The 24,001-nt window shown below is 36.8% G+C and overlaps 1 protein-coding gene across 15 annotated transcripts in view; it reads left to right on the top strand.

Annotated features, from left to right (window-relative positions):
• ATP13A3 (ATPase 13A3) overlaps window positions 1-24,001 on the top strand; it is a 100,648-nt gene that overhangs the window by 64,885 nt on the left and 11,762 nt on the right. For 8 of the 15 annotated variants that reach the window (XM_078350534.1, XM_054245499.2, XM_054245496.2 and 5 more), the window contains 9 exons: window positions 137-179; window positions 271-380; window positions 661-757; window positions 1,745-1,817; window positions 4,247-4,424; window positions 5,965-6,152; window positions 11,650-11,738; window positions 16,964-17,044; window positions 18,508-18,597. In XM_078350534.1, coding sequence (XP_078206660.1) covers window positions 137-179; window positions 271-380; window positions 661-757; window positions 1,745-1,817; window positions 4,247-4,424; window positions 5,965-6,152; window positions 11,650-11,738; window positions 16,964-17,044; window positions 18,508-18,597 — 949 coding nt within the window. Of the gene's footprint in view, window positions 1-136; window positions 180-270; window positions 381-660; window positions 758-1,744; window positions 1,818-4,246; window positions 4,425-5,964; window positions 6,153-11,649; window positions 11,739-16,963; window positions 17,045-18,507; window positions 18,598-23,395; window positions 23,454-24,001 lie in introns of all 15 variants that reach the window. The other 7 variants (XM_054245503.2, XM_078350530.1, XM_054245501.2 and 4 more) reach the window with 3 other exon arrangements.

Here is a 24,001-nt window from a genome sequence, read left to right as displayed (position 1 = left end):
AAAAGATTCATTAGTTTCACTGGGGGAATCTTGTTGTGTTAGTGCTTTATAATATTGTAATAGAAAAATCTTAATAAGTTAAATGTTTTATAGTTTAAGAAATTAATTAAAACCTTAACACTGTTTTGTTTCTTAGTTATTTTGTTGGGATGTGTGGTGATGGCGCAAATGATTGTGGTGTAAGTATAGTTTTTGTGATTTATTTTTGTAGTTCTTACTGTAGCCTAAATCATATTCACCAAACCTAACCAGTTTTATTTATATTATTAGGCTTTGAAGAGGGCACATGGAGGCATTTCCTTATCAGAGCTTGAAGCTTCGGTGGCATCTCCCTTTACCTCTAAAACTCCTAGTATTTCCTGTGTGCCAAACCTTATCAGGTAATACAAACTAAAATTATTCTCGTCCCTTTTTATCTTGCTCTAGTAATACAGAAGAGAAAATTGTCATAAAAAGTAATGTGAATTTGTTTAATATTAGCAGATTAGCACATTTGAGCTGTAACTTCTTAGTAAATGATTGCTATTCCTCATGTGGTGGCTAAGCACTTTGTTGTAGCTGTTGAATATTGACATTCATTTGTCAAGATAAAATTGTGGTTTTGGAAAAGGAGTTGAAAATGCCTTTATTCATATGCCAGCATTTAATTTCTTTTCACAGGGAAGGCCGTGCTGCTTTAATAACTTCCTTCTGTGTGTTTAAATTTATGGCATTGTACAGCATTATCCAGTACTTCAGTGTTACTCTCCTGTATTCTGTAAGTATTAACATGCGCAGGGATAACACTTAATGTGCACAGTAAATTAAGATGTTGAGCATGTATGTTTGATTTTGAATGCATCCATTTGTAATTGAGTTTATGTGAGTAGTACCTATAAATTGTCCTTCAATTTACTGTGCTTGAATAGCAGACTGAAAGTTGGAATGAGAGAAGATGTTTCAACAGTGGTTTGTTGAATTTGGAGAATGGTTTGCATTTGGAGAAAAAGTATAAATAGTGATGCCCACAGGTACCCTATCAGATTTTATAATCAAAGTGTTTGGACATCCTAAAGACTCAATGCTGACACTGTCCCATTTTACCATCTGTAGAAAGTATCAGAAGGGATGGTATTAGATATTAAGGAAACTTCCAGATACAAATTTACAAGGTTGAATATTTTGAGTAAATGTTTGTGTTTTCTTTTTGCCGAAAAACTTTTTAGAGGTTTTTATTGATCATAATTTTTTTTTTTTTTAGGCAGATTCTTGCTCTGTTGCTAGGCTGGCGTGCAATGGTGCAATCTCGGCTCACTGCAAGCTCTGCCTCCCAGGTTTAAGCAATTCTCCTGCCTCAGCTTCCAAGTAGCTGGGACTACAGGCACACACCACCACGCCCAGCTAATTTTTGTATTTTTAGTAGAGACAGGGTTTCACCATGTTGGCCAGGTCTCTATCTCTTGACCTCACGATCTACCCACCTTGGCCTCCCATAGTGGTGGGACTACACAAGTCTGCCACTGCTTCCGGCCTATTGATGAATTTTAAGAAGATGCATTTTATACTAATGTACTAAACCAAATATTTGTAAATATATGTTATATTTAATTAATTTCAAAGACACATATATTTCACTTTTTAAGCAGGTCCAAGTGTCATTTTTAAGTTGTCATTATTGGGAAATCCAAACTATTAATAAAGCCTGGGGACAATGCTATAAAAATAGTTCCTGAAAACTAATAATGTTTTTAAAATTACTCTGTAGATCTTAAGTAACCTAGGAGACTTCCAGTTTCTCTTCATTGATCTGGCAATCATTTTGGTAGTGGTATTTACAAGTGAGTATTTTGCTTTGTTATTCATCTTTAAAGTATATGAAATTATGATATGACTTACTAGATTCTGGTAAATTTACATCAACAATTGTAACAGCTCACACTTCTCCAGATGCCTTGTAAATATTTTATTTTATTGCCAGTTGTTTACATCTTGCCCCGTTTATTTCATTGTTCTATTTTTTTTTCCTGAAATATTTGAAAATAAGTTTGGAGTCATTATGCTCTTTTGCCTCTGGCAATTTAAGTGTATTTTTCCTAAAAGCAAAACCATTCTTTTATGTAACTAAATACAGTTGTAAAGATCAGGAAATTTAACATTAGTATAATATTATCTGGTCCAAAACTCGTATTCAAGATTTGTCATTTGTCTCAATAATGCCCTTTATGCCTATTTTCCCCTAGTTTCCTAGATTAGAACCAGGGTGTAATCCAGGTCCACACATTTCATTTAGCTACCATGTCTTTTTAGTCTTCTTTAATCTGGAATAGTCTTGTTTTTAGGGGCTCTTGATGCTAACATTTATGAAACAGTGTAGCCAGTCAGTTTGGGTTTGCCTGATTTTATTTTTTATATATAAAAATGTAATTCTATCAAATATCTATTAATCATTTATTAGGCTGTAAGTTTTTGGCAGGAAGATCACGGAAGTGATGGTGTGTGTTCCTCCAGGTGCACCATATAAAGAGGCATAAGATGTTGGTTTGTTCCAGAATTGGTGATATTAACATCTAAATAAATAATGATGATAATGGGATGTGAACCACTGAATCAAATGAAAATTCACAAGTCCATCTGATTGAAGAAGGGAAAGCTCTTCCCTACAGTAAATGCTAACTAATAAAGGAAGGAATTAGACTATGCTATTTTAGGCAGGTAATTCTTTGTTGTTGGAGCTGTTCTGGGCATTGCAGGATGCTTAGCAGCATCTCTGGCCCCCTCCTTACTAGCTTCCAGTAACTGTCCACGTTGTAACAACCAAATATATCTCCAGACATTGCCAGATGCTCCCCTGGGGTGCAGAATTCTTTGGTTGAGAACTACTTATCTTTAATAGATGATAAAACTGGTGAAAGTTTGATGAGGAGCAGGATTTTTACAAAGTATCTTTTCACAAGGTACTAGTGAAAAAAGGAAAAATAGAAACTTTATTTTTTTGAGAAAGAGTGGCCCTCTGGAGTGTAGTGGCATGATCTCAACTCACTGCAACCTCTGCCTTTCGAGTTAGCTATTCTGCCTCAGCCTCCTGAGTAGCTGGGATTACAGATGCATGCCACCATGACTGGCTAGTTTTTATATTTTTAATAGAGTCAGGGTTTCATCCTGTTGGCCAGGCTGGTCTCAAATTCCTGACCTCAAGTGCTCTGCCTGCCTTGGCCTCCCAAATTGCTGGGATTACAGGTGTGAGCCACCATGCCTGGCTGAAAAATAGAAACTTTACAGTGGAAAACTTGTGGACACCACCTTAAGTAATTAAAGCCTTTTTTAAAAATGTTTCTGTTGTGTTTATATTGCTTCAAACATTGTTAATGTCTTAAGAGGAAGAAGTATGTATTATTTTAACTGTAGTTTTGCAATTAAAGGTTCAGAAAATAGGGTTGTGCATGGTGGCTCACGCCTGTAATTCGCATACTTTGGGAGGCTGAGGCAGGCGGATCACGAGGTCAGGAAATTGAGACCATTATGGCTAACACTGAGAAACCCCGTCACTAGTGAAAATACAAAAGATTAGCTGGGTATGGTGGCACGTGCCTGTAGTCCCAGCTACTTGGGAGTCTGAGGCAGGAGAATCACTTGAACCCAGGAGGCTGAGGTTTCAGTGAGCCAAGATCGCACCACTGCACTCCAGCCTTGGTGATAGTGCAAGACTCTGTCTCAAAATAAATAAATAAATAAAAATTCAGAAAATAATGGTCTCTTAAATATATGAGATGATTAACTTTATAGTTCTTGTGTTTATATTTAGTTTTACTATTTTTTTAATTAAAAAAATTTTATATCTGGGGCCCTTCTTATTTTCTAATTTAAAAATTAAAACATTTTTATTATAGAGATGGGGGTCTCACTTTGTTGCCCAGGCTGGTCTCAAATTCTGGGCTCAAGTGATCCTCTCACCTTGGCCTCCCAAATTGCTGGAATTACAAGCATGAACCACCACTCCTGGCCTAGTTTTATTTTTATTTGTCAGTGTTTCTGCTGAATTTCAATAGAAATGTAAAAATCATTCCTGAGGCATTTTTCAAAAAAGCCCATACTGTTTACAGATTATTTAAATATGGTACGATATGTGGCTTAGTTTTTGGGGAGTTTTTATATTAAAAAGTTGTTAGGCAAAAACAAATTTTTAAAGTTCCTAAAGAATCCAGTTCTGCCTTTTATAGTGACAGATTAATGTAGATACAAACCTTTCTTCTTTTTATTTTTAATATAGTGAGTTTAAATCCTGCCTGGAAGGAGCTTGTGCCGCAAAGACCGCCTTCGGGTCTTATATCTGGGGCCCTTCTCTTCTCCGTTTTGTCTCAGATTATCATCTCCATTGGATTTCAATCTTTGGGGTTTTTTTGGGTCAAGCAACAACCTTGGTATGAAGTGTGGCATCCAGAATCAGAGTAAGTTGGTCAGTCTGTGTAAGAATTTACATAAAATATGTGCAACATATATGATATAAAAATGAGTTTAGAAGTTTATATAAAAGTTTGTGCCAGTCCCAGTGGCTCATAGCTGTAGTCCCAGTACTTTGGGAGGCCGAGGCAGGTAGATCACTTGAAACCAGGAGTTCAAGACCAGCCTGGCTAACAAGGCGAAACCCTGTCTTTACTAAAAATACAGAAATTAGCTGGGCATGGTGGCTCCTGCCTGCAATCCCAGCAGTTTGGGAGGCTGAGGCAGGAGAATCACTTGAACCTGGGAGGCAGAGATGTCAGTGAGCCAAGAGATTGTTTTTTGAGATAACATTTGCATGAGGACTTATTTAAACACTTCCATGATTTGGCCTGTATTTGCCTTTCTATCACGGTCACTCCTCTGGCTTTGGGAAGATGTTCAGGCAAAATCCTAATAATCACTACCAAGATGGGGACCTTAGATCAGTTTCTTAATTTGCTGCTGAGCCTTACTTATCTGTAAAATAAAAAAGTTGGAATTAATCTCTGGGGCCTCTTCTAAACCAAGAGTATTTTGTACTTCTAATCTTTCTTCCCCCAGGTTAGGAAATGGCATTTAAAACTTATGGGGAAAAATTAATTAGGTGCTAGTGTTCTATGGATCACAACATATAATATTGTTTTAATTAATTAAACATATACGTTGTGGAATTAAATTTTTAGATGTAAACATTTATTTCCAGTTTGATTGCGAGGTATTGTCTTTAAAAATTTGAGAAGATTTAAAGAAATTTAACATTACTTTTTTATATGTACATGAAAACACAGGAAAAAAAGGTAGACTTTTCTTGAGAAGCTTTCCATAGTTGCAGCAGATTAACATTTTGTGAGCACCTAGCTGTGTTTATAGTTAATGTTTTAGTAATGGCTGTTGGGGACTTCTCATAATGGTGTGTGTGCCTGATGGTCCTGCCTACCTAAAAGTAGAAATGAGGGAGAGCCATAGCTGGAGAATATTGAGGGCCATTTCAGCACTGGTGACTTGTGAGGCGTTTGCGCAAGTCATCCTGCTAGTCCCTATGTAAACTTGTTATGTAGGTACCAATATTTAACAGTGAGGAGGTAGGCTGAGAGAGAGAGTAACTAATACTTCCTCAGTTAGCACTGAAAAGTGATAGAGCTTGGGTCAAACCCATGGTCTGTCTGCTTTCACTCTACCAAAATTACTCCCCAAATTAGAAAACCGAGGGGGTCTTATTAAATATTTCTTACTTGATTCTAATTTTTGAAGTGATTGAGATGTCTGACTGAAGAGAAAACCCACATAAAATATGTGCAACATATATGATGTAAAAATGAGTTTAGAAGTTGATATAAAAGTTTGTGCCTGTTTTATACATCTTCTGTTGGTATTGTTGGATCTTTTGCTGTAAATATCACCATGTTTCTATTATGGTAGTGATTCAGGGCAGTTAAGGTAAGATTGGTTTCTTTTGGGAAATGAGTGTTGTGTTGACTAATGCAAACATTTTTGTATATGTTCTAGTGCTTGTAATACAACAAGAAGCCTGTTTTGGAATTCTTCACACGTGGACAATGAAACCGAACTTGATGAACATAATATAAAAAATTATGAAAATACCACAGTTTTTTTTATTTCCAGTTTTCAGTACCTCATAGTGGCAATTGCCTTTTCAAAAGGAAAACCCTTCAGGCAACCTTGCTACAAAAATTGTAAGTTTGGCATTTACTGTGATTTCCAGCCCGCCTTGCCCCTTTGAAACAAATGTAGAAGAGAATAATCATAACAGTCTTTTCCATAGCAAACCAGATCTTCACAGATAGAATGAATGTAGTGATTTAGATGTTTACAGTTGTGTTTTACTTTCATTGGTCTTTGCCATCCTGAAATTAAAGCCATGAGTGCTGAACATTGCTGTTTTTCACATCCTGGTGCCTCTGGCTCCAGCATTTATTTCTGCAGCCCATTGCAGAGGAAGTTAGGATTGGAAGCAGAGACAGAGGTTCCTCAGTTGGACCGGTAGGTATTATACTTTCCTTCTGGGTGGTCTCCACAGCATCGGCTGTCTTCTTCATTTCTGACACTGGTATGGCCTGTGTTTACCTCTGGGATTCTTCGTTTCTAGTATCTTTGCATCTACTGTGAGAAGGGCCAGTATACTGAATGGAGGCCTGTGCCATGTGGACTTGTCTATGGCACTAGAATATATCATTTCGATTGATCAAAATTAGAGTTTATAGAAAAAACTCAGTTGCTATATCTAAATTGCCAATTAAAAAATTGAGAACATAGTAATGTATAGAACAACTTTTAGACTTAGCCTTCTGCAGTATTTTGGAGCGAATAGCAATTATTCTTTTTCTGTAGTTATGACGAGGTGGCAGTGGTCTAGTTGGCAAGATGCCACAGGTATTGGTATGTCATAGGAGTAACAACTCTTAGTGTTTTGGTCTCATATTAGCATTTATGAGGCATTTTCTCATACGTTATCTTACGTCACTTCTACCCTGTTGGTTTGTAGGGCAAGTTTTATTACTTTGTATTTTGGACAGGTAAGATTAAAATCTAATCTTAGTGGTAATTTTTCCCTTTTTTTTAACCCTCTTTTTGGAACTGATGTTGATTATTTTAAAAAGAACTATTATTTACTTATTAGTCATATATTGCTGTATAACTAATAGCGGTGTTACTAAGAAGTGTATTAGAACCATGCTGCAGGATGAAAAACTTTCCACAGAAAGTTTGCCACAGTATTTCTGAAAGAATTTCATCACTACAGGTAACTTACAAGGTGAATTTAATAATTAGAGTTGGTATTCGTTTTATTTTTAGTTCAGCATTTTTAAATTTCAAGGAAATATTGAATACATTTAAGAGTAGCTAAAAACATCTATGAAGAAACATTGCTTTTTTTTTTAATTTGAAGGAAACTGGTATTCAGACTGGTTTGCAAGCAAGACAGCTCTATCAAGAAAGTTAATTTTAGAGATCTACCCTATTCACACTGTTACAATTTTAAAAAAGAAAGGAAGAATATTAGTTGCCTGTTTCTAAAATACATCTTCTATATCTTTGGAAAACCTTTTAAAAAAAAAAGGCTTAAGAAATTTTGTATTGTCATTTAATTTCCAATTTATTTGAATAAATAATAAACACTTTCATTTTGGCCACTGTATGATTTTAAAGATGTATTAAGATTATATTTAGCAGAAATATAACCATGAAACTATATTGTCTTGACTATTAGCAGCTTGTCTACTTGTCTCAGCGGGTAAACAGAAGCACATGCTGTTAGACAACATGCCTTCTGAAAAGCACAAAAGGAGCGTGCAGTTAACACAGGCATTCTGCTAGTTTTCACCTCTTGTCTGCTTGTCACTGGAGTCCATGAGTAGTCCTTTGCTAGGACCTGCCAGTTGTTCTCTATGAATGCTGTGTAATGTATTAAACGCATTTTGAAATTATTATTTTTTAAGAATTAATCTGTCTTAGGCATTTAAGGAAGTCTCTTCAGAGTTTTTTTCCTTTTTTGTACTGGTTCACTTTCAATCTAAATTAAACTTGACTTCAGTCTGTGTGGTTACCTGTTTTCAACTGCAGCTTCACAGTTACCTTTTTTCATTCAATTCCTTTCATTTCAAGGGTCATGCACTTAATTCTTAAGACACTCCTTTAACTAGATGTGATTTCTTGGGATTTGGCTTTAATTTTTTTTTCTTTTTGTCTGACATTACCCTAGGCTCGTCAGTCAACGGCTTCAATTTTTAACACAGTTTCTTGTTGGATCATCCCTCCAGTTTATTGCTTGTGCTATCCCTTTCTCTGTCTATGAAGGCATTCCTACTGAATTGCCAGTATGTTTCCTATTCAGGGCCTATGTATCTTTTTCCTGTTCATCTAACATGTCTAAATTGGCTGAAGCTGTTCAGATACCTAGAGGCCCTACATAATAAGATGACCTTTTAAAGACATAACTGGATAAGAGGAGAGGTATAGGAATAAAAAGGTTTAAGATTTGTGGCTGGAGGTTAGACGGTCCTAGTTATTGTTTGGGAAAAGAACAAAGGAGTTAAATAATCAGGGATGAATATTATATATGTATCTACTTTATTTCAGTCACTAAGGAGAATAGGAAGGAAATCCTTTCTGATACCTTATTTTGATGCCATAGTCCATCAGTGGGATCTGGTATCATTAACAGCACATCATATGTTGCCATAAGCTGAAAAATATTTAATAATGACTGCAATTTACATGTTGCTGTATACTTTGAATACTTAAAAATCTATTATTTCCTGTAGGATCCTCATCATACCCCATTTTATAGATAAAATAATTTGACTCTAAATGACTTGTTCAGATTCACATAGCTTTATGGAAGAGTCAATCTAAATCTGAGGACTCTTGGCCCTGGCCTGCCATCACCACTGACACAGAATTTTTTTTGATTATTGTATTCTGGTGAAGAATATTTATACTTTAGTACACTTACTAAGCCACTGCTTACAATGCCAGGAGAATCTAGGAGCTGGCTGCATAGTTTCTAAGAAATTCACACCTCTCTAAAGTGAATGCATGATTGAAATTCTTACTGATTTTAAAATTTTGTATGGTTATATGTCTGTTAGCCACCCTTCTCCTTGTCACTTGGTGTTTTTTTTGAATAATGCCTTTTTTTTCTTTCCAGGCTAAACAAAAGATTCAGTTACTTATTTTCCTTTTCACATGGAAATCTTGGCAGATTTTTTGAGGTGGGATCCAAGAGGTGGCTCTGGGAGAGACATGAAGATTTGAGAAACAAACATTGTTTAGGTAGATGTAAAGAAGCTAAGCCTGAGTAATTTTTTTTTCCCCTAGCAACACACGTCAAGAACCAGATTGCAAATCTGCTTTTGCTGTAGTTTGAAAAATGCAGTCAGATTTGAAAAACATGCAATATGGGTTATTATTACTTTACTGAAAAAAATTTTTTTTTTTTTTTTGAGACGGAGTCTTGCTCTGTTGCCAGGCTGGAGTGCAGTGGCGCAATCTTGGCTCACTGCAACCTCCGCCTCCTGGGTTCAAGCGATTCTTCCGCCTCAGCCTCCTAAGTAGCTAGGACCACAGGTGCTTGCCACCACACCTGGCTAATTTTTGTATTTTTAGTAGAGATGGGGTTTCACCATGTTGGCCAGGATGGTCTCGATCTCTTGACCTCGTGATTCACCCACCTCAGCCTCCCAAAGTGCTGGGATTACAGGCGTGAGCCACCGCGCCCGGCCTGAAATTCTTCTTCAGTTTCCATGTTTCTCTCTGCTATTTATCTTCTGATCATTTCTTTTCTCTCCTTTTTCTAATTTTGTATTCTCTCTTTGTTGTGTTTGGATACTTCCAACCAGCACTTTCTAAAACACTTTTTCCTTATCTGACCGTAACTACTTAAATGACCATAGAACTTACACAGTACTTTAGTTGCTGCATTTGTGAAACCGAATGTTACATTTCATATTTACAATTTAGTAGAATTGCTTTTTGCCCAACATTGCTCCCAAGTGTTTTTTTGTTTCTTTGTTTTTTTTTTTTTGAGATGGAGTCTCCCTTTGTTGCTCAGGCTAGAGTGCAGTGGCATGATCTTGGCTCACTGCAGCCTCCGCCTCCTGGGTTCAAGCGATTCTCCTGCCTTAGCCTCCTGAGTAGCTGAGATTACAGGCACCCACCACCATGTCCAGCTAATTTCTGTATTTTTTTTAGTATAGAGGAGGTTTCACCATGTTGGCCAGGTTGGTCTCGAACTCCTGACCTTGTGATCTGCCCACCTCAGCCTCCCAAATTGCTGGGATTACAGGCATGAGACACCACACCTGACTGTTTTTTAAAAATCCTTTTTGTTAGTGTCTCATAGTAAAATGTGTCTCCGGTTTTGGCATAAGTGTTAGTATAAGTTTCAGCCTAAGCTACTAAAACTACATGTATATATGCACCCCTACACACTGGTATATATAAACATAAAAATGACAAATATATAGTATAGTTTTTGTAGAATGAAAAATATTTACCTGCAGGTGTGAATTGATAGTAACAAAGTTTGTATTTACAAATAGCTTCCATGTTTGAAAGTAGCACCGAGACCCTTCCTTTACTGTCAGTAAAAAGGATAGTAACTTCTTCACCCCGTCTGAAGGCTTCATGATAAGGTTTTTGTCTGTGGTCTTAGTAAAGTTTGAGTTTGAAGTGGACTTCAAATAGGAACTTGTGAATAAATGTCCAGATCAAAGGAAAAAGGGGAAAAGTTGGGGCTATCAATATAATTAGAAAATTTTTGAGCCACTTTTATGGCTTATTATTATACAAGTATATGCTTATATACATAGATGTATATGTGTGTATGTCCACACTTAAGAAAATGGCCATGAACAAGGAGTTTGGTTTTTGCATTAGGAAAGTGAGGCAAAGTACTGCTGGGTGGGTTTGCCATTCCCAGCTCCCATAGCAAGCCATAAGGGCAGCCCACTTTGAAAAACAGTACACCAACTCAGTCTCTTGGCTTTTAGCTAACATTTTCTGTGAAAATATTTTTGCAGAGTAGATCAATGAGATTCACTTATCAGAAATACATTTACATTTACGTTAGAATGCCTCTGTTTAGGATTAAGACATACCTACTACTGAAAATAAATGTTATTCAGCATTTTTACAACCAATAGTAATTGTCATTGAATGCATGTATTAAATGATAATCTCATTTTGCCACACATAGTCTAGTCTCTTATTTGTACATTATATATTGGCATTATTATCTTACAAAGTAGCTATCCATTTGGGCAAAATACAAATGGCCATGAAAGTGTGAATTGAATTTTTGTAAGTGCGGATTGTTTTCTGAAGTGCTTTTATAAGGTTAAAGCTAATGGGCTTTAAATAACCGTACCATCACTTCATGTATATGAATCTTTTGGGTGCCTTGAACAATATCACATCCTCTAGGAAATAACAGAGCACATACATTATTTCATCGGGCTTTAAATAACCATACCATCACATCATGTATATGAATCTTTTGGGTGCCTTGAACAATATCACATCCTCTAGGAAATAACAGAGCACATACATTATTTCATCAACTGAAGTAAAACTATTCAAAATCAGATTTAGAAATGACAGTATATCAGTTGTTATTGGATGCCTTTTTATATAAAGGAATTTCCTAATTTGTTTTACTTTCTTTTCCAGATTTTTTTGTTTTTTCTGTGATTTTTTTATATGCTTTTATATTATTCATCATGTTGTATCCAGTTGCCTCTGTTGACCAGGTTCTTGAGGTAAGGCTTAATTAAACACATCATTTGTTTGGGGAAAAAGACCACCTGTATACATTTCTTTTTTTCCAGGATCTCTTATTTTCATATATTCTAAGATGCAGTTATATTAACCCAAAGGTACTCTACTAAGAATAAACAACCTAATTAAAACAACAGCTTTTATTGATTATACCTGTTTTAATCTCCGCTTCTGGTTCCGTTTTATTGTCTGCAAACAAATTAAATGTCCCTTAGTCTTTAAAAAGAAAGAAGCCTCGATCCTGATGTCTGTTACTCCTCTCTTCTTTACCAGGCTGTTTCTTCAGCAGTCTACACATGCTCCCTTTTCTTTTTTGGCCATTTAGTTCTTCATTCTTTTCATTAAAAACTTTCTGAGTAATGAAATAGTTGTTTTTTCATTCAAAAGAATATGCACACATATTTAAGTTGTTAACCATAATTTAAAAATAGTAAAAAGATAACTCCCTGAGTGTATCATCCAACTTAAAAGAAATGAACATTACCTGAGCCTGAGTCAGTGATGAAAAGAAAACAAAAAAGGGTAGCATTACCAGTCAGTAAAGCACTCTCGTGTACCTGTTTTGATGATTTTCCCCTTCATTCCCGGTTTTCTTGATATACTTACCATATATGTTTGCAGTCATAAAAGATAGTTTTGTGTGCTCTTGAACTTTATGAAGATGTTATCTTGTTCTCCTTTTCTCTGTGACTTGTGTTCTCCCATCAACATTGTTTGTTGTTACATGTAATTTATTTTCACTGCTGTGTGGTATACAGTTGTAGGAGTATATTAAATTCATTTCTCTATTCTTTGTTGGTAAATAATTACTGAACATACTGTTGCTATGAACATGTTTTTACTGTATGGGGGCAAGTAATAGTGTATCAAAGAGTGAAATAGGAGTGGTTTATCCCAGGTACAAGCAGTGAGAGGGTGGTGCAATGCTGTAGAGAATTTGAAAGCAGTAATTAAGCTCACTAGAAGTCCATCTGCTTTTTTAAATATTGCCATGTGCTGATAATTCCATACCCTTTCAGTGATAGTATACCCCTTCCACTACTACCCTTGGCAAACCACTAGAGAAAAAAGGTTCCGCTGGTGTATTCTAGTGTAATGGTGAGCATGTACTCTTCAGCTACAATGCGTTGTTTTCCAAAGTGATTGCCTCAATCTTCCATCAGTGTTTGACAGCCTGTTGTTTCGCATCATTGCCAACACTTGGTCTTGTCTAGTGGGTGTAAAATGTTACATCGTGATGGTTTTAATTTGCCAATTAATTTTACTAATATAATTAAGCATTTTTCATTTGTTTAGTGGCCATTTTGATTTTGTCTGTGAACTGCCTCTTCATGCCTTCTGCCAATGTTTTTCTATTAGGATGTTGCCTTTTTTAAAACTTAGTTTTCAGAATTCCTAATGTATCATATTTGATTGTATAGGATAAATATCTTCTCCCAGTTTGTGGCTTGTCTTTTTACTTAATACCTGTTTTTAAAAAGCAAATTTGCCGGGTGCAGTTGCTCATGCCTGTAATCCCAGCACTCTGGGAGACCAAGGTGGGCGGATCACCTGAGGTCAGGAGTTCGAGACCAGCCTGCCAACATGGTGAAACCCCTGTCTCTACTAAAAATACAAAAATATTAGCTGGTCATGGTGGTGGGCGCCTGTAGTCCCAGCTACTCAGAAGGCTGAGGCAGGAGAATCGCTTGAACCCAGGAGGTAGAGGTTGCAGTGCGCTGAGACCGTGCCATTGCACTCCAGTCTGGACGACAGAGCACGACTCCATCTCAAAAAAAAAGGAAAAAAAAATGTATAATCTGACAAGTCAAATTTAATAGTTTATTTATTTGTTCCTTTCTGTCTCGGTTTGGCAGACTTGTCCACCTCGAAGTTATAAGGTACTCTTCTTTCACATTTAGTCTTTAATCCATCTGAAATTAATTTTATGTATGGCTTTTGAATAGGGATTAGTTTTCTTTTTCTTTTTTTCTCTCATGAATACTCATTTGTTTCAGCAATTGCTTATTGAAGTTTGTCTTTTCCCACTGATATTCAGTAATACCTTTGTCTTATATCAGTTTGCCCCTCCCCTCCCCTTCCTTCCCCTCTGTAGACAGGCATCATATATAAGTAATTACAAGCTGTTTATTTCTGACATTTCATAGTCTTTATGTGCTTTATCTGTGTTTTTCATGTCTTAATATGTTGGTTACAGTGATAGCGATACCCTTGTCTTACTCTTGTCTCTAAAGAAAGTATTCCTCATATTTCACCATTAAATATACTATTTGGTATATTTAGTGTATGTCTTTATCAGGTTAAGGATGCTCCTTGGTAGTACAGTGTTGTTAACAGAAAAGGTTTTAAAATTTTATCTAATGCTTTTTCTTTTCTTTTTTTTTTTTTTGAGATAGAGTCTTGCTCTGTCACCCTAGGCTGGAGTGCAGTGGAGCAGTCTTGGCTCACTGCAACCTCCCAGGTTCAAGCAATTCTTCAGCCTCCTGAGTAGCTGGGACTATAGGCATGTGCCACCATGCCTAGATAATTTTTTTAAACTTTAAAATTAATTTTAAAAAATTTTAAAACTTTTTGAGACAGAGTCTCATTCTGTCACCCAGGCTGGAGTACAGTGGTGTGATTTCAGCTCACTGCAACCTTCACTTCCCAAGTTCAAGTGATTCTTCTGCCTTGGCCTCCCAGATAGGTGGGATTCTTCTGCCTAGGCCTCCCAGATAGGCACATGCCTTGACACCTGGTTAATTTTTGTAGTTTTAGTAGTGACCAGGTTTCTCCATGTTGGCCAAGCTGGTCTCAAACTCCTGACCTCAGGTAGTCTGCCTGCCTCAGCCTCCCAAAATGCTGGGATTACAGGCGTGAGCCACCACACCTGGCCTGTATTTTTAGTAGAGATGGGGTTTGACCATGTTGGTCAGGATGGTCTTGATTTCTTGACCTCATGATCCACCTGCTCGGCCTCCCAAAGTGCTGGGGTTACAGGTATGAGCCACTGCGCCCGGCCAACCTAATGTTTTTTCTACAGCTATTGAAATTACCACACAGTTTTTCTCCCAGAAGAATGTAATGAATTATAGCTGATCATATTCAAATATTGAACTAACTTTGCATTTCTAGAATATATTCAATTTGGTCATGATGCACTCTATTAAACCCTTTGGATTTAGGTTGCTATGATTTTTGTTTTGGATTTTTGCCTCTGCATGAATGAGATCAGATTTAATTTTCCTTTCTTGTATGTTATGGACAGGTTGGATCTTAAAGTTATATGAGTTATATAACTTAAACTACAAAGTTTGTGAAATGAGTATTCCATTGCATGGACTTTTTCATAATTTGTTTAGTCCTGTTTTGCTGGATATTTAGGTTGGTTCCATTGTTTTGGTACTATTAACAATGTGGTGTTGTAAATCCTTGCACACTTCAGTTACAGACGAATATTTATAGGCTAAATATGCAAAAGTAGAATTGCTTGGTCTGAGGGTATCCATAATTTTAATTTTCATAAATCCTACATTATTGAACTTTGAAGGTGTCTTCAGATTATAGTCTTACCAGCAGTATATGTCTGTTTTCTACATATTTCATTGAGGGATTTAGCACTTAGAATAAAAGAAGAAAATAAAATGCATTTACATTTCTCTCCGGCCAGACATGTCTTCTGTTTCACAACCGACTTTTTCTTGAAACAGTACCATATTCAGCTCACTTCCCACACATTCATCAACTATTCTGGCATCTTCCCTGCCAATCTGCTGAAACCGCGCTTAGCAAGGCCATTAACAGCCTCTTACCGGTTAAGTCCAATGGCCTTTTCTCCTTGATTGATTTTTTTTTTTCAGTCTTCCTTGACTCCCCAGCACCACTTGACTAGTTAGCTATGTCATCATTCTTAAGAGACTCTCTTCTGAAGTTTTGTGATGCTTAGCTGTCTTTTGGCCTTTTCTTACCTCTGTGACTCTTCAATCTCATTTCCCATTGTAGCTCCACTCCCTCTGCCCATTGCTTAAATGTTAAGAGTCCCCTTTATTTCTGTTCTTATCCCTCTGGCTAGTCAGTACATTCTGGTCATGTCCCCTAAAGTCATGGCTTCACCTGTAATCATCATCTAAATATTAAAGGTTCCCAACCTTTATACCCTGAGCCTAACTCATTACTAAGCTTTAGACCTGCATATACACTGATATATTGACTATTAACTGGATCTGTTCCACCCAACAGATCCCACAATTTCAATATTTTAAAAACTAAGCTTATGATGTTCTCCTGCAGCCCTGTTTCTTCTTTGTTTCTTGGTACCACTGAAGTCGGACGTGTGCGTGTGTGTGTGTTGTCTATTCATCCTTGCCTCTTCCTCCTCTTGTAGTAGCTAGACAGTTGTTAGATTCTTTCAGTTTTCTTATTCTAAACCTCTTTCTGTCTTTACTACTATCCCATTTTTTAGGCCTTAGAGATTAATCAGATTTAAAAATGAACACTTAGAATTGTTGTTTCTTAACTTCATCTGTGTAGTTCTTTTATGAATCTGTCTTTATAATTGAGTTTTGACCTGTGCTTCCTTATTAGATTGGTACCTCCTTTTTTTTTTTGAGTCAGTCTTGCTCTGTCGTCCACACTGGAGTACAGTGGCAGGATCTCGGCTCACTCCGACATCCGCTTCCCGGGTTCAAGTGATTCTCATGTCTCAGCCTTCTGAGTAGCTGGGATTATAGTCACACAACCCTCGCCTGGCTAAATTTTGTATTTTTTTGTAGAGATGGGGTTTTGCCATGTTGCCCAGGCTGGTCTCAAACTCCTAGTCTCAAGTGATTTGTCTGCCTCTGCCTCCCAAGATGTTGGGATTACAGGCATGAGCCACTGTGCCTGGCTGGTGCCTCATTGTTTAAAGATGGGTTTCTATTTTAAAAACAGAAAGTTTTTAGACATTCATGTTCTAGTAGATCATAGACTTTTGAATCTGAGTGAATAGGATTTGACTCTAACCTCAGTCACTTAATATTTACTTTAACCTTGAGTTACTTAAAGTTTCAGTTTTATAATTGGAAATATAATATATACCTTGGGGCATTGTTGAGGATTAAGTAGATAATGTAATGAAGGTATTTGGCACATCGTAGGAATTCAGTAAATTTAGAAATTATGATATAATGCTATAATATGGACTATATACAGCAATTTTAACTTTAAATTTTTTTTTTTTGCATTACAGATAGTGTGTGTACCATATCAGTGGCGTATAACTATGCTCATCATTGTTCTTGTCAATGCCTTTGTATCTATCACAGTGGAGGTAAGCCCTTCTATAGTCAAATGTCTGCCATATTGCTTTGGGATTCTTGGGTAGTTTACTGGTAAATGCGAGAAGAGGACAGGTAATGTAATGGAAAGCCCCAGAGTCTCAATTTCATCTTAGGCAAATTCATTTAGCCTTCTCTTAACTTTTCTGTGAATTGATAATGATCATATTAAGGGGTATGACTTACTTGCAGTCATACACATAGGAGAAAATAAGCAGTGTGATGATAAAAATTAATGATGAGTAGAAAGGAGAGAAGTTTGGTGCCTAAGTGGCCCATGAACAGATGAACCAGTGATTCTGAAATCAGAGTTGGCACATGCCATCTGTGTTTTGTGATGTACAGCAAAATCTCCCATTTAAGGGAGGAAGAGGTAGGGCCATTCTCCAGGAAACATAGTAAATATTCATAGCAAGATAATTTTTTAAAGTAGAAAATAATAATCCTTCTGGACTTACCTAATTTCAGCATTGATTATGAAACTTCCTCCTTCGTATTTGGTTTTGAGTGGTCTCTAGAGGTCTGGAGTACTCCTTGATTCATTGTATATTGTATAGTTACCCTCCCATTAGGATTGCCTTTAAGTTAGCATCTCTAAAAGGAGTTGGCGAGTTCTCATTGATGGCTTATTAATAAGCTTTGTCTGCTCTCAGAACTATTATCATAACTGATATAAGAAATGGAAGGGGGAGATACAGTTGTGATTTTTTTAAGTTCAGAGTTTCATAGTACAGGCTTTTTGATTAAAATAAAGGTAATTTTTTTGAGAAATATATATCCATATATTTCAGTGATAATAGCTCTGGACTTAGAAATTATGCTTTATTTCAGTTATCACCCTAAAAGATGACTTGGTATTGAAATTTGAAATATGATGGAAGCATGGATATTATGGTACTGACCTTTCGAAGTTGCCCAGTGAAATGTGTGTGTGTTGTTTTTTTTTTCTATTTTATGGGTGCTAGAAAGCACATGTAAGATATTATATTCTAAAAAGTGTTCCTTTTTCTACAGTATAAGTTCGTCTTTTCACAGAAATATTACTTGTTCTTACTATCTAAAGAATGATTTGTATTGGATGCTGATGAAATTATGTATCTATAGATATGGATATAGAATTTATATTAGATATTCAATGAAAATAACCATTGTTAAGAAAGACTTCAGATTATATAAGCATCACTTTAATATGGCAAAGACTTGAGGATTTACACAAAAGCTGTATTTCATGGAAAATTTAGAAGTCTCATTTTATCAGTAATTTTATGGTTTATATTTGTTACAAAAATCCTGTCATTCTTGATCCTTTTGCAGTATTAACTGAAATTCTATATATGAAAATGATGAAAATTATGTTTTTCATCAATTATGCAGCATTGTGATTTTTTAAAAATGTGCACATTAATTAAAAAATGAATTAGTCATTATTAATTCTTAACTCACTGGAATGTCTCAGAACTTCTTCCTTGACATGGTCCTTGGGAAAGTTGTGTTCAATCGAGACAAACAAGGAGAATATCGGTTCAGCACCACACAGCCGCCACAGGTTGGAACTCAGCGCTTGTTATCCGTTCTTCATGTCTCTCTAGGCTCTTTTGCTTCTATACTCCGCATTCTGTAGTGTGTTCTTGTTCTGTTCTATTATGTGTTACTTCAGCCTTTTTTCTTATGCATGGCATTTCATTTCTTATAAGAAGTCCTAAAAAATTCATGGCAAACATTTGTTAGAGGCTTTTCAAGATCAGAAATTTCATAAGTCTCCTTTCCATTTCCAATCCTGATCTATTCATGTAAAAGTCATGTCCTCAAAGGTGAGAGTTAATTTTTCCATTTCAATCTGCTATAAATTTTGTTTTTGTTTTTCATGAGTTCCCTTAGAAGCTAAATGAGATTTATATAAACAGAGTTTGCAATGAAAATTGTTTCTTCTTGGATCAGAGTCCAAATGCCAAAATTTTGAAGAATGATTTCTGATATCTTGTCAATTACTGTCCCTTAATTTGGGGTGGCTTTTTGGCTTTCCCCAGTGTTATATACCTTATCATTCACAAGATGGTATGCCTTTTTTCATACAAACTATGGTTTAGGACATTTGACTTTTGGGGCGTGTTAAATAGCCTATCTTTTGAAAGGTATCACATATCTTTTGAAAGGTATCGCAAGTTCTGTAGTGAAGAGAGAAGAGACATGGAAGAATAAAACCCATTTCCTAGTGTTAAGACATTAAAGTATAGCTCTTGATACAGATACAGATTGGACTTACTTTTTACACCCATGCTGTGAATCAGAGCTCTTTGGGGCATAGAGAACTGAATAAAACATCACCCCTTCATTGCCTTACCCACTGCTCTTTAGAGATGGGTGATGTGCTTTACAGATAGGCGTTCTGAGTCTTTCACTCAGGCTTGAACCACAGGAAGCTGGTGGAGATGAAGAGAACTCCCTGGCATTTTTAAGTTGGGTTACCCACGTAGTTTTAGCCAACTTTTACCTAAGTGGTCACTTCTGAGCTTTGTTTTGGTAATGCAGCAGGCCTGATGTCCTGGTGGAATGCCATAGGATTGCTTTATGAGAGGGCCTGCAGAGTACCGTTTCCATTTTCTAATGCTTTATGGTGAATAATGATGAAAGGCAGCAGCTTCTGGAATCAGCCTCGGTTTTCTTTTTTTTTTTTTTTTTTTTCCTGAAAGCAGTGTAATACCAGTTGTCCCTAGTAGTGGGTATGACTAGGGTTGTACAATGGGCTCAAGTCCTTTAGCAAAATCTTGTATGTGTAAACACACACACACACACACACACACACACACACACACACACCCCAAACCACCCACCCCCGTACATAGAGTTACCTTACTTCTTCAAAAGGCTATCTTTGGCTTATATCATCAGTTCTCATGTGAAATGTTTACATTGTATTCCTAGGCCTAGGAAAACATTTAGATTTTTCATGTTCTCTAAAGAGATCTCTGACTATTGATCTAAATAAGAAATGCATGTTTTGACGGCGAGGAATACCCTGGTTTAGTTGAAAATATCATGAGGTCCCTTAAAAATATTTGGATTGGAAGTCTCTCCTGGCTTTTCAACCAAAATTAAGTGGCAGATAATTCTTTTATTTGTCTCTGTTTTCTGAAAAATTATTAATAAATATCTGCCCTTTTTGTGAGACTAGGGTCTCACTTGGTTACCCAGGCTGGAGTGCAGTGGCACAACTATGGCTCACTGTAGCCTTGAGCTCCCCAGGCTCAGGTGATCCTCCCACCTCAGCCTCCTGAGTAGCTAGCGTTATAGGTGCCTGCCACGATGCCCAGCAATTTTTGTTTTGTAGAGATGGGATTTCATGCTGGGTAGATAGAACTATAGGTGCATGCCATCCCAGACCCAGCATTTTTTTGGTGGCGGGGCCAAGGGTAGGTTTCTCCATGTTGCCCAGGCTGGTCTCAAGCTCTTGAGCTCAAGTGCTCTGCCTGCCTCAGCCTCCCAAAGTACTGGCATTACAGGTGTGAGTTGCCACACTCAGCCTACCCTTCTAATTTTATAAGAATTTGTGTGTCTTCCTCTGAAGTGTTCAGGGGAGAGTGAAGGTAGACTGGTCCAGAGCAGGTGGGCCCCACCCAGCACACCCTGTGTGTCACCTGATTCTGAGAATCATCAAGTAAACAAGAATTTAAGTCTTCCATTTCTGTGATTATGATTAAGGTTTTTAAAAAACTTACTGGCTTTAGGAAAGGGAGTTCTTATAACATCTCAACACAAAGTAACCTGCTTTCTTCTCCGATGCTTCCATGTGTAGTGTTGCTTCACTGTTCATGTTTGTGGCAGAGCCAGTCATCAATCATATGACCATAAGGCCGTGGTTCTCCCGTGGTTCTCAAGCAGAGGTGATTTGCCCCAAGGGACATTTGGCAGTGTCTGGAGACATTTTTGGTTGTCACAATTGGCAGCCCCAGTTGTTAATACTTATTCTCTGACTGCCCCTCCCCCCGCCCCCAAAATCCTTTGTATCAGTGATTTTCAAGCAAGATTATTCATCAGAAATGCTTTTTTCCACCCTTGACCTACTGAATGGAAATCTTCAGTGGAGGCCCCCAGCATCTGTGGTTTTCCGTAAAGCTTTAGCCCGTTTGAGGAGATCTGTCGTATCTTCTCTTTAGCAGCATTTGTGCCTACCTTGTGTCTGGTAAACTGAGGTCACTTAGTAGTGGAACTAGAATCATACTAGCCTGTAATTTGATCCTGCCTGAAGATTTATGCCCAATTTATGTTTTCTTTTTTGGTGAAAAATCCAAAAAAAGTAGTCTTTATGGGATAGTGAGTGTTTATGCCACTTAGAATATTATTTAAGCTTATATAGACAGAATGTTAATGCTAAGTTTCTGTATTGGTTTTATATTCAGGATTGGTATGGAAGAAGACTTATGAAAACCACAGCGCCATTATAACATTTTTTTCCTTCAAGCATGGCATCATATTTTATATACTGCCCATGAAAACATTTTCTAAAAGACATTCTAAGTGTAAACTTGACATTTTTGAAAGTTCTTTTTAGTTTCTCTGCTGAACTAAGCATGGTAGCCTCTTTACTTCTCTGAGGGGATACATTTGGTCACTTAAGCATTCCTTTCGGGAAGAAACGGAAAGATACAGTTGCTACAGCTGCTGTGCTCCCCTGCTTGAAGGACTTGGCTGTGGATGTCTTGGAGAGGCACGTGTGCTCATTCTAGGCCCCTGCTGTCCTGCATCATGGTCTTTGTGTTACACAACACTTGCCTTTCCCTTCACCATCGTCATCTTTCCCCTGGCTGATCTCTCACTCCAGCATGCCTGTAGCACCTTTTATTTTCTCTTCCAGTGAATTAGATTGTGTTTGAGAATGTGTTTGGTATGTTTGTGTTTATGAACTAACAAACCTATGCTTGCACATGGTGTATTTTTTGTGTATGATACTTGGGGGAGGTAAGGGTACAGGAACAAAACTTTTTCAACTAGAGTAGAGCAGGGGGATCCTTAGTGTTCCTCACTTTTTAAAAATTGTGACAAGTGTACATTGTTTTTAATAGGGTTGTGAGGATTTTTTTTCAATGTGTAAAAAGAATCCTATTCAGTTGTAGTTCTATTTGCAGTTAAGTTTAGTTGTATTGGTTGACTTACTTTCTACAAGTAGAGAACAGTGAATTGAGGTATGTGTGTATGTGGCTTTCCTTAACTCAGCTTGCTACACATTGCCCTTCACACTGGCAGACTCTTCGGACAGACAAGGCGTATTATGTTCCTGCCTTTTAAAAAAAGTCGACAGTCAACATTAGCTTATTTTTTGTGATTGTATAACAGTGCTACTTAAAAGTGACAGCTTTCCAATTGATTTAGGAACAATGATTTTTTTCCACAATTAGTTTGGCAAATGTCAACACCTTGGAAAAAAGTAAGATCCAAGTCGTAAACTGTCATCCTGGATTAAATAGTACGTTTGTTGTGAGCCTTTACTGGAAAGGCTTTATCTGTTATTTTGGATCACCTGAAGAATCCTATACATAGTGACTTCTGTACCTTAATGCTCTTTTCTGGTTGACTTTTTTAAAGGTAATACTAATATAACTCTCTTTCACTGTGACAGTAAAGAGGCTACTAGATGAGTAATGTTAAACCTCCCTGCCCCCACCCCAGAATGTCACGTAGCTTATTTTGTTCACAGTCTTTGCCTTTAAATTCTTGGTAGCAGTGCAGCTTATTGTGTTTTGTTGACAAACTTAAACTTGCAGACCTTTAACATTGATGAGAGCAGTGAGTTACCTCATGCCCTCAGCAGGGCCGGGGAGAAGAGGGAAAGGGTAGTAGTAGGTTTCTGATGGTTGTTTCACTAGATGAGCAAGAGCTGTCAAGTGAACCATGAAAAAGTTTTAAGAGCTTTAATTTTAAAGTATTTTTTCTGTTCTCCATTGGCCAATTTAGAGACATGTTTCCAAATACATCTGTAGCAAATGCCTTTTTAATCATGAGGCATTTTGGATAACATAAGAATGTGTATCTCAGTTATGTAATACTTCTGTTTTGTGAGATTACTTATATGTTGATTGACCAAACACAATGGCCTGGGATTTAAATTTCATTTTGGAGAAGCATCAGCCAAAATAAGACATGGCTGTTCTTTAGAGGTAAATATAACTACTATAGGTCCCGGTGTAGTAATTTATATTTATTTCAAATTTCAATTGAGACAAATTCTGAGAGCCCTTTTCGGCCCTCTCTTGAGTTTACATTTCTTTTTTCTTTTTCTCCTTTCAGTGTTATCCAAGCGTTTACATTTCTATGCATTAACCAGTGATTCTGCTTTCTTATTCTCCAAGGATTATTTCTCTAAGGTCACATTTACTACAAACATCAGGATTGATCAGAAGGATTTCGGTAACAGCAGAGCTTTTTGCAGTGAAATAATACGAAATAATAGGACTTGCTTAATACCTTTTATACCCCTTTCAGTCGTGGAGCACCAACGGGCCATCATTATAAAACAGTATTGCTTTTTACATTAATAAGGATGTGGTTTTAAAAGACATATTTGACATTAAACATGATTAAAGCCCTAAATTTGATCAAACAATATTTACCTTGTTTTGAGAGATGATATTAAAAGTAACGAGGATTTATACCTGACTTTCTTCCAAAAATGGTTATGTGGCTAAGTTGCCAGGAGCAATCGTACTGAAAGACAGTTTGGGACAGAATGTGAAGATTTTCAAATTAAATACTAAAAATGTTTTCTCTTTCTGAATGGCTTAAAGTTCTTAATACATTGGATATTTTGTGTTAAAGAATTCATATCTGCAAGTTATTTAAAATGTATTAGTATACTAGAGTGTAGGTACATAAAACTAAATAAAATGAAGTAAATCACATTGATACAAAAAAAAAAAAATCTAAAGATAATCAGTTCCTAAATAATCGAAAGCTGC

The sequence above is a fragment of the Callithrix jacchus genome, chromosome 15, assembly GCF_049354715.1.
Source record: "Callithrix jacchus isolate 240 chromosome 15, calJac240_pri, whole genome shotgun sequence".
Classification (NCBI taxonomy): Eukaryota; Metazoa; Chordata; class Mammalia; order Primates; family Cebidae; genus Callithrix; species Callithrix jacchus.
Note: the sequence above shows the minus strand (reverse complement) of the source record. Positions and strands in the feature narration are given on the sequence as shown.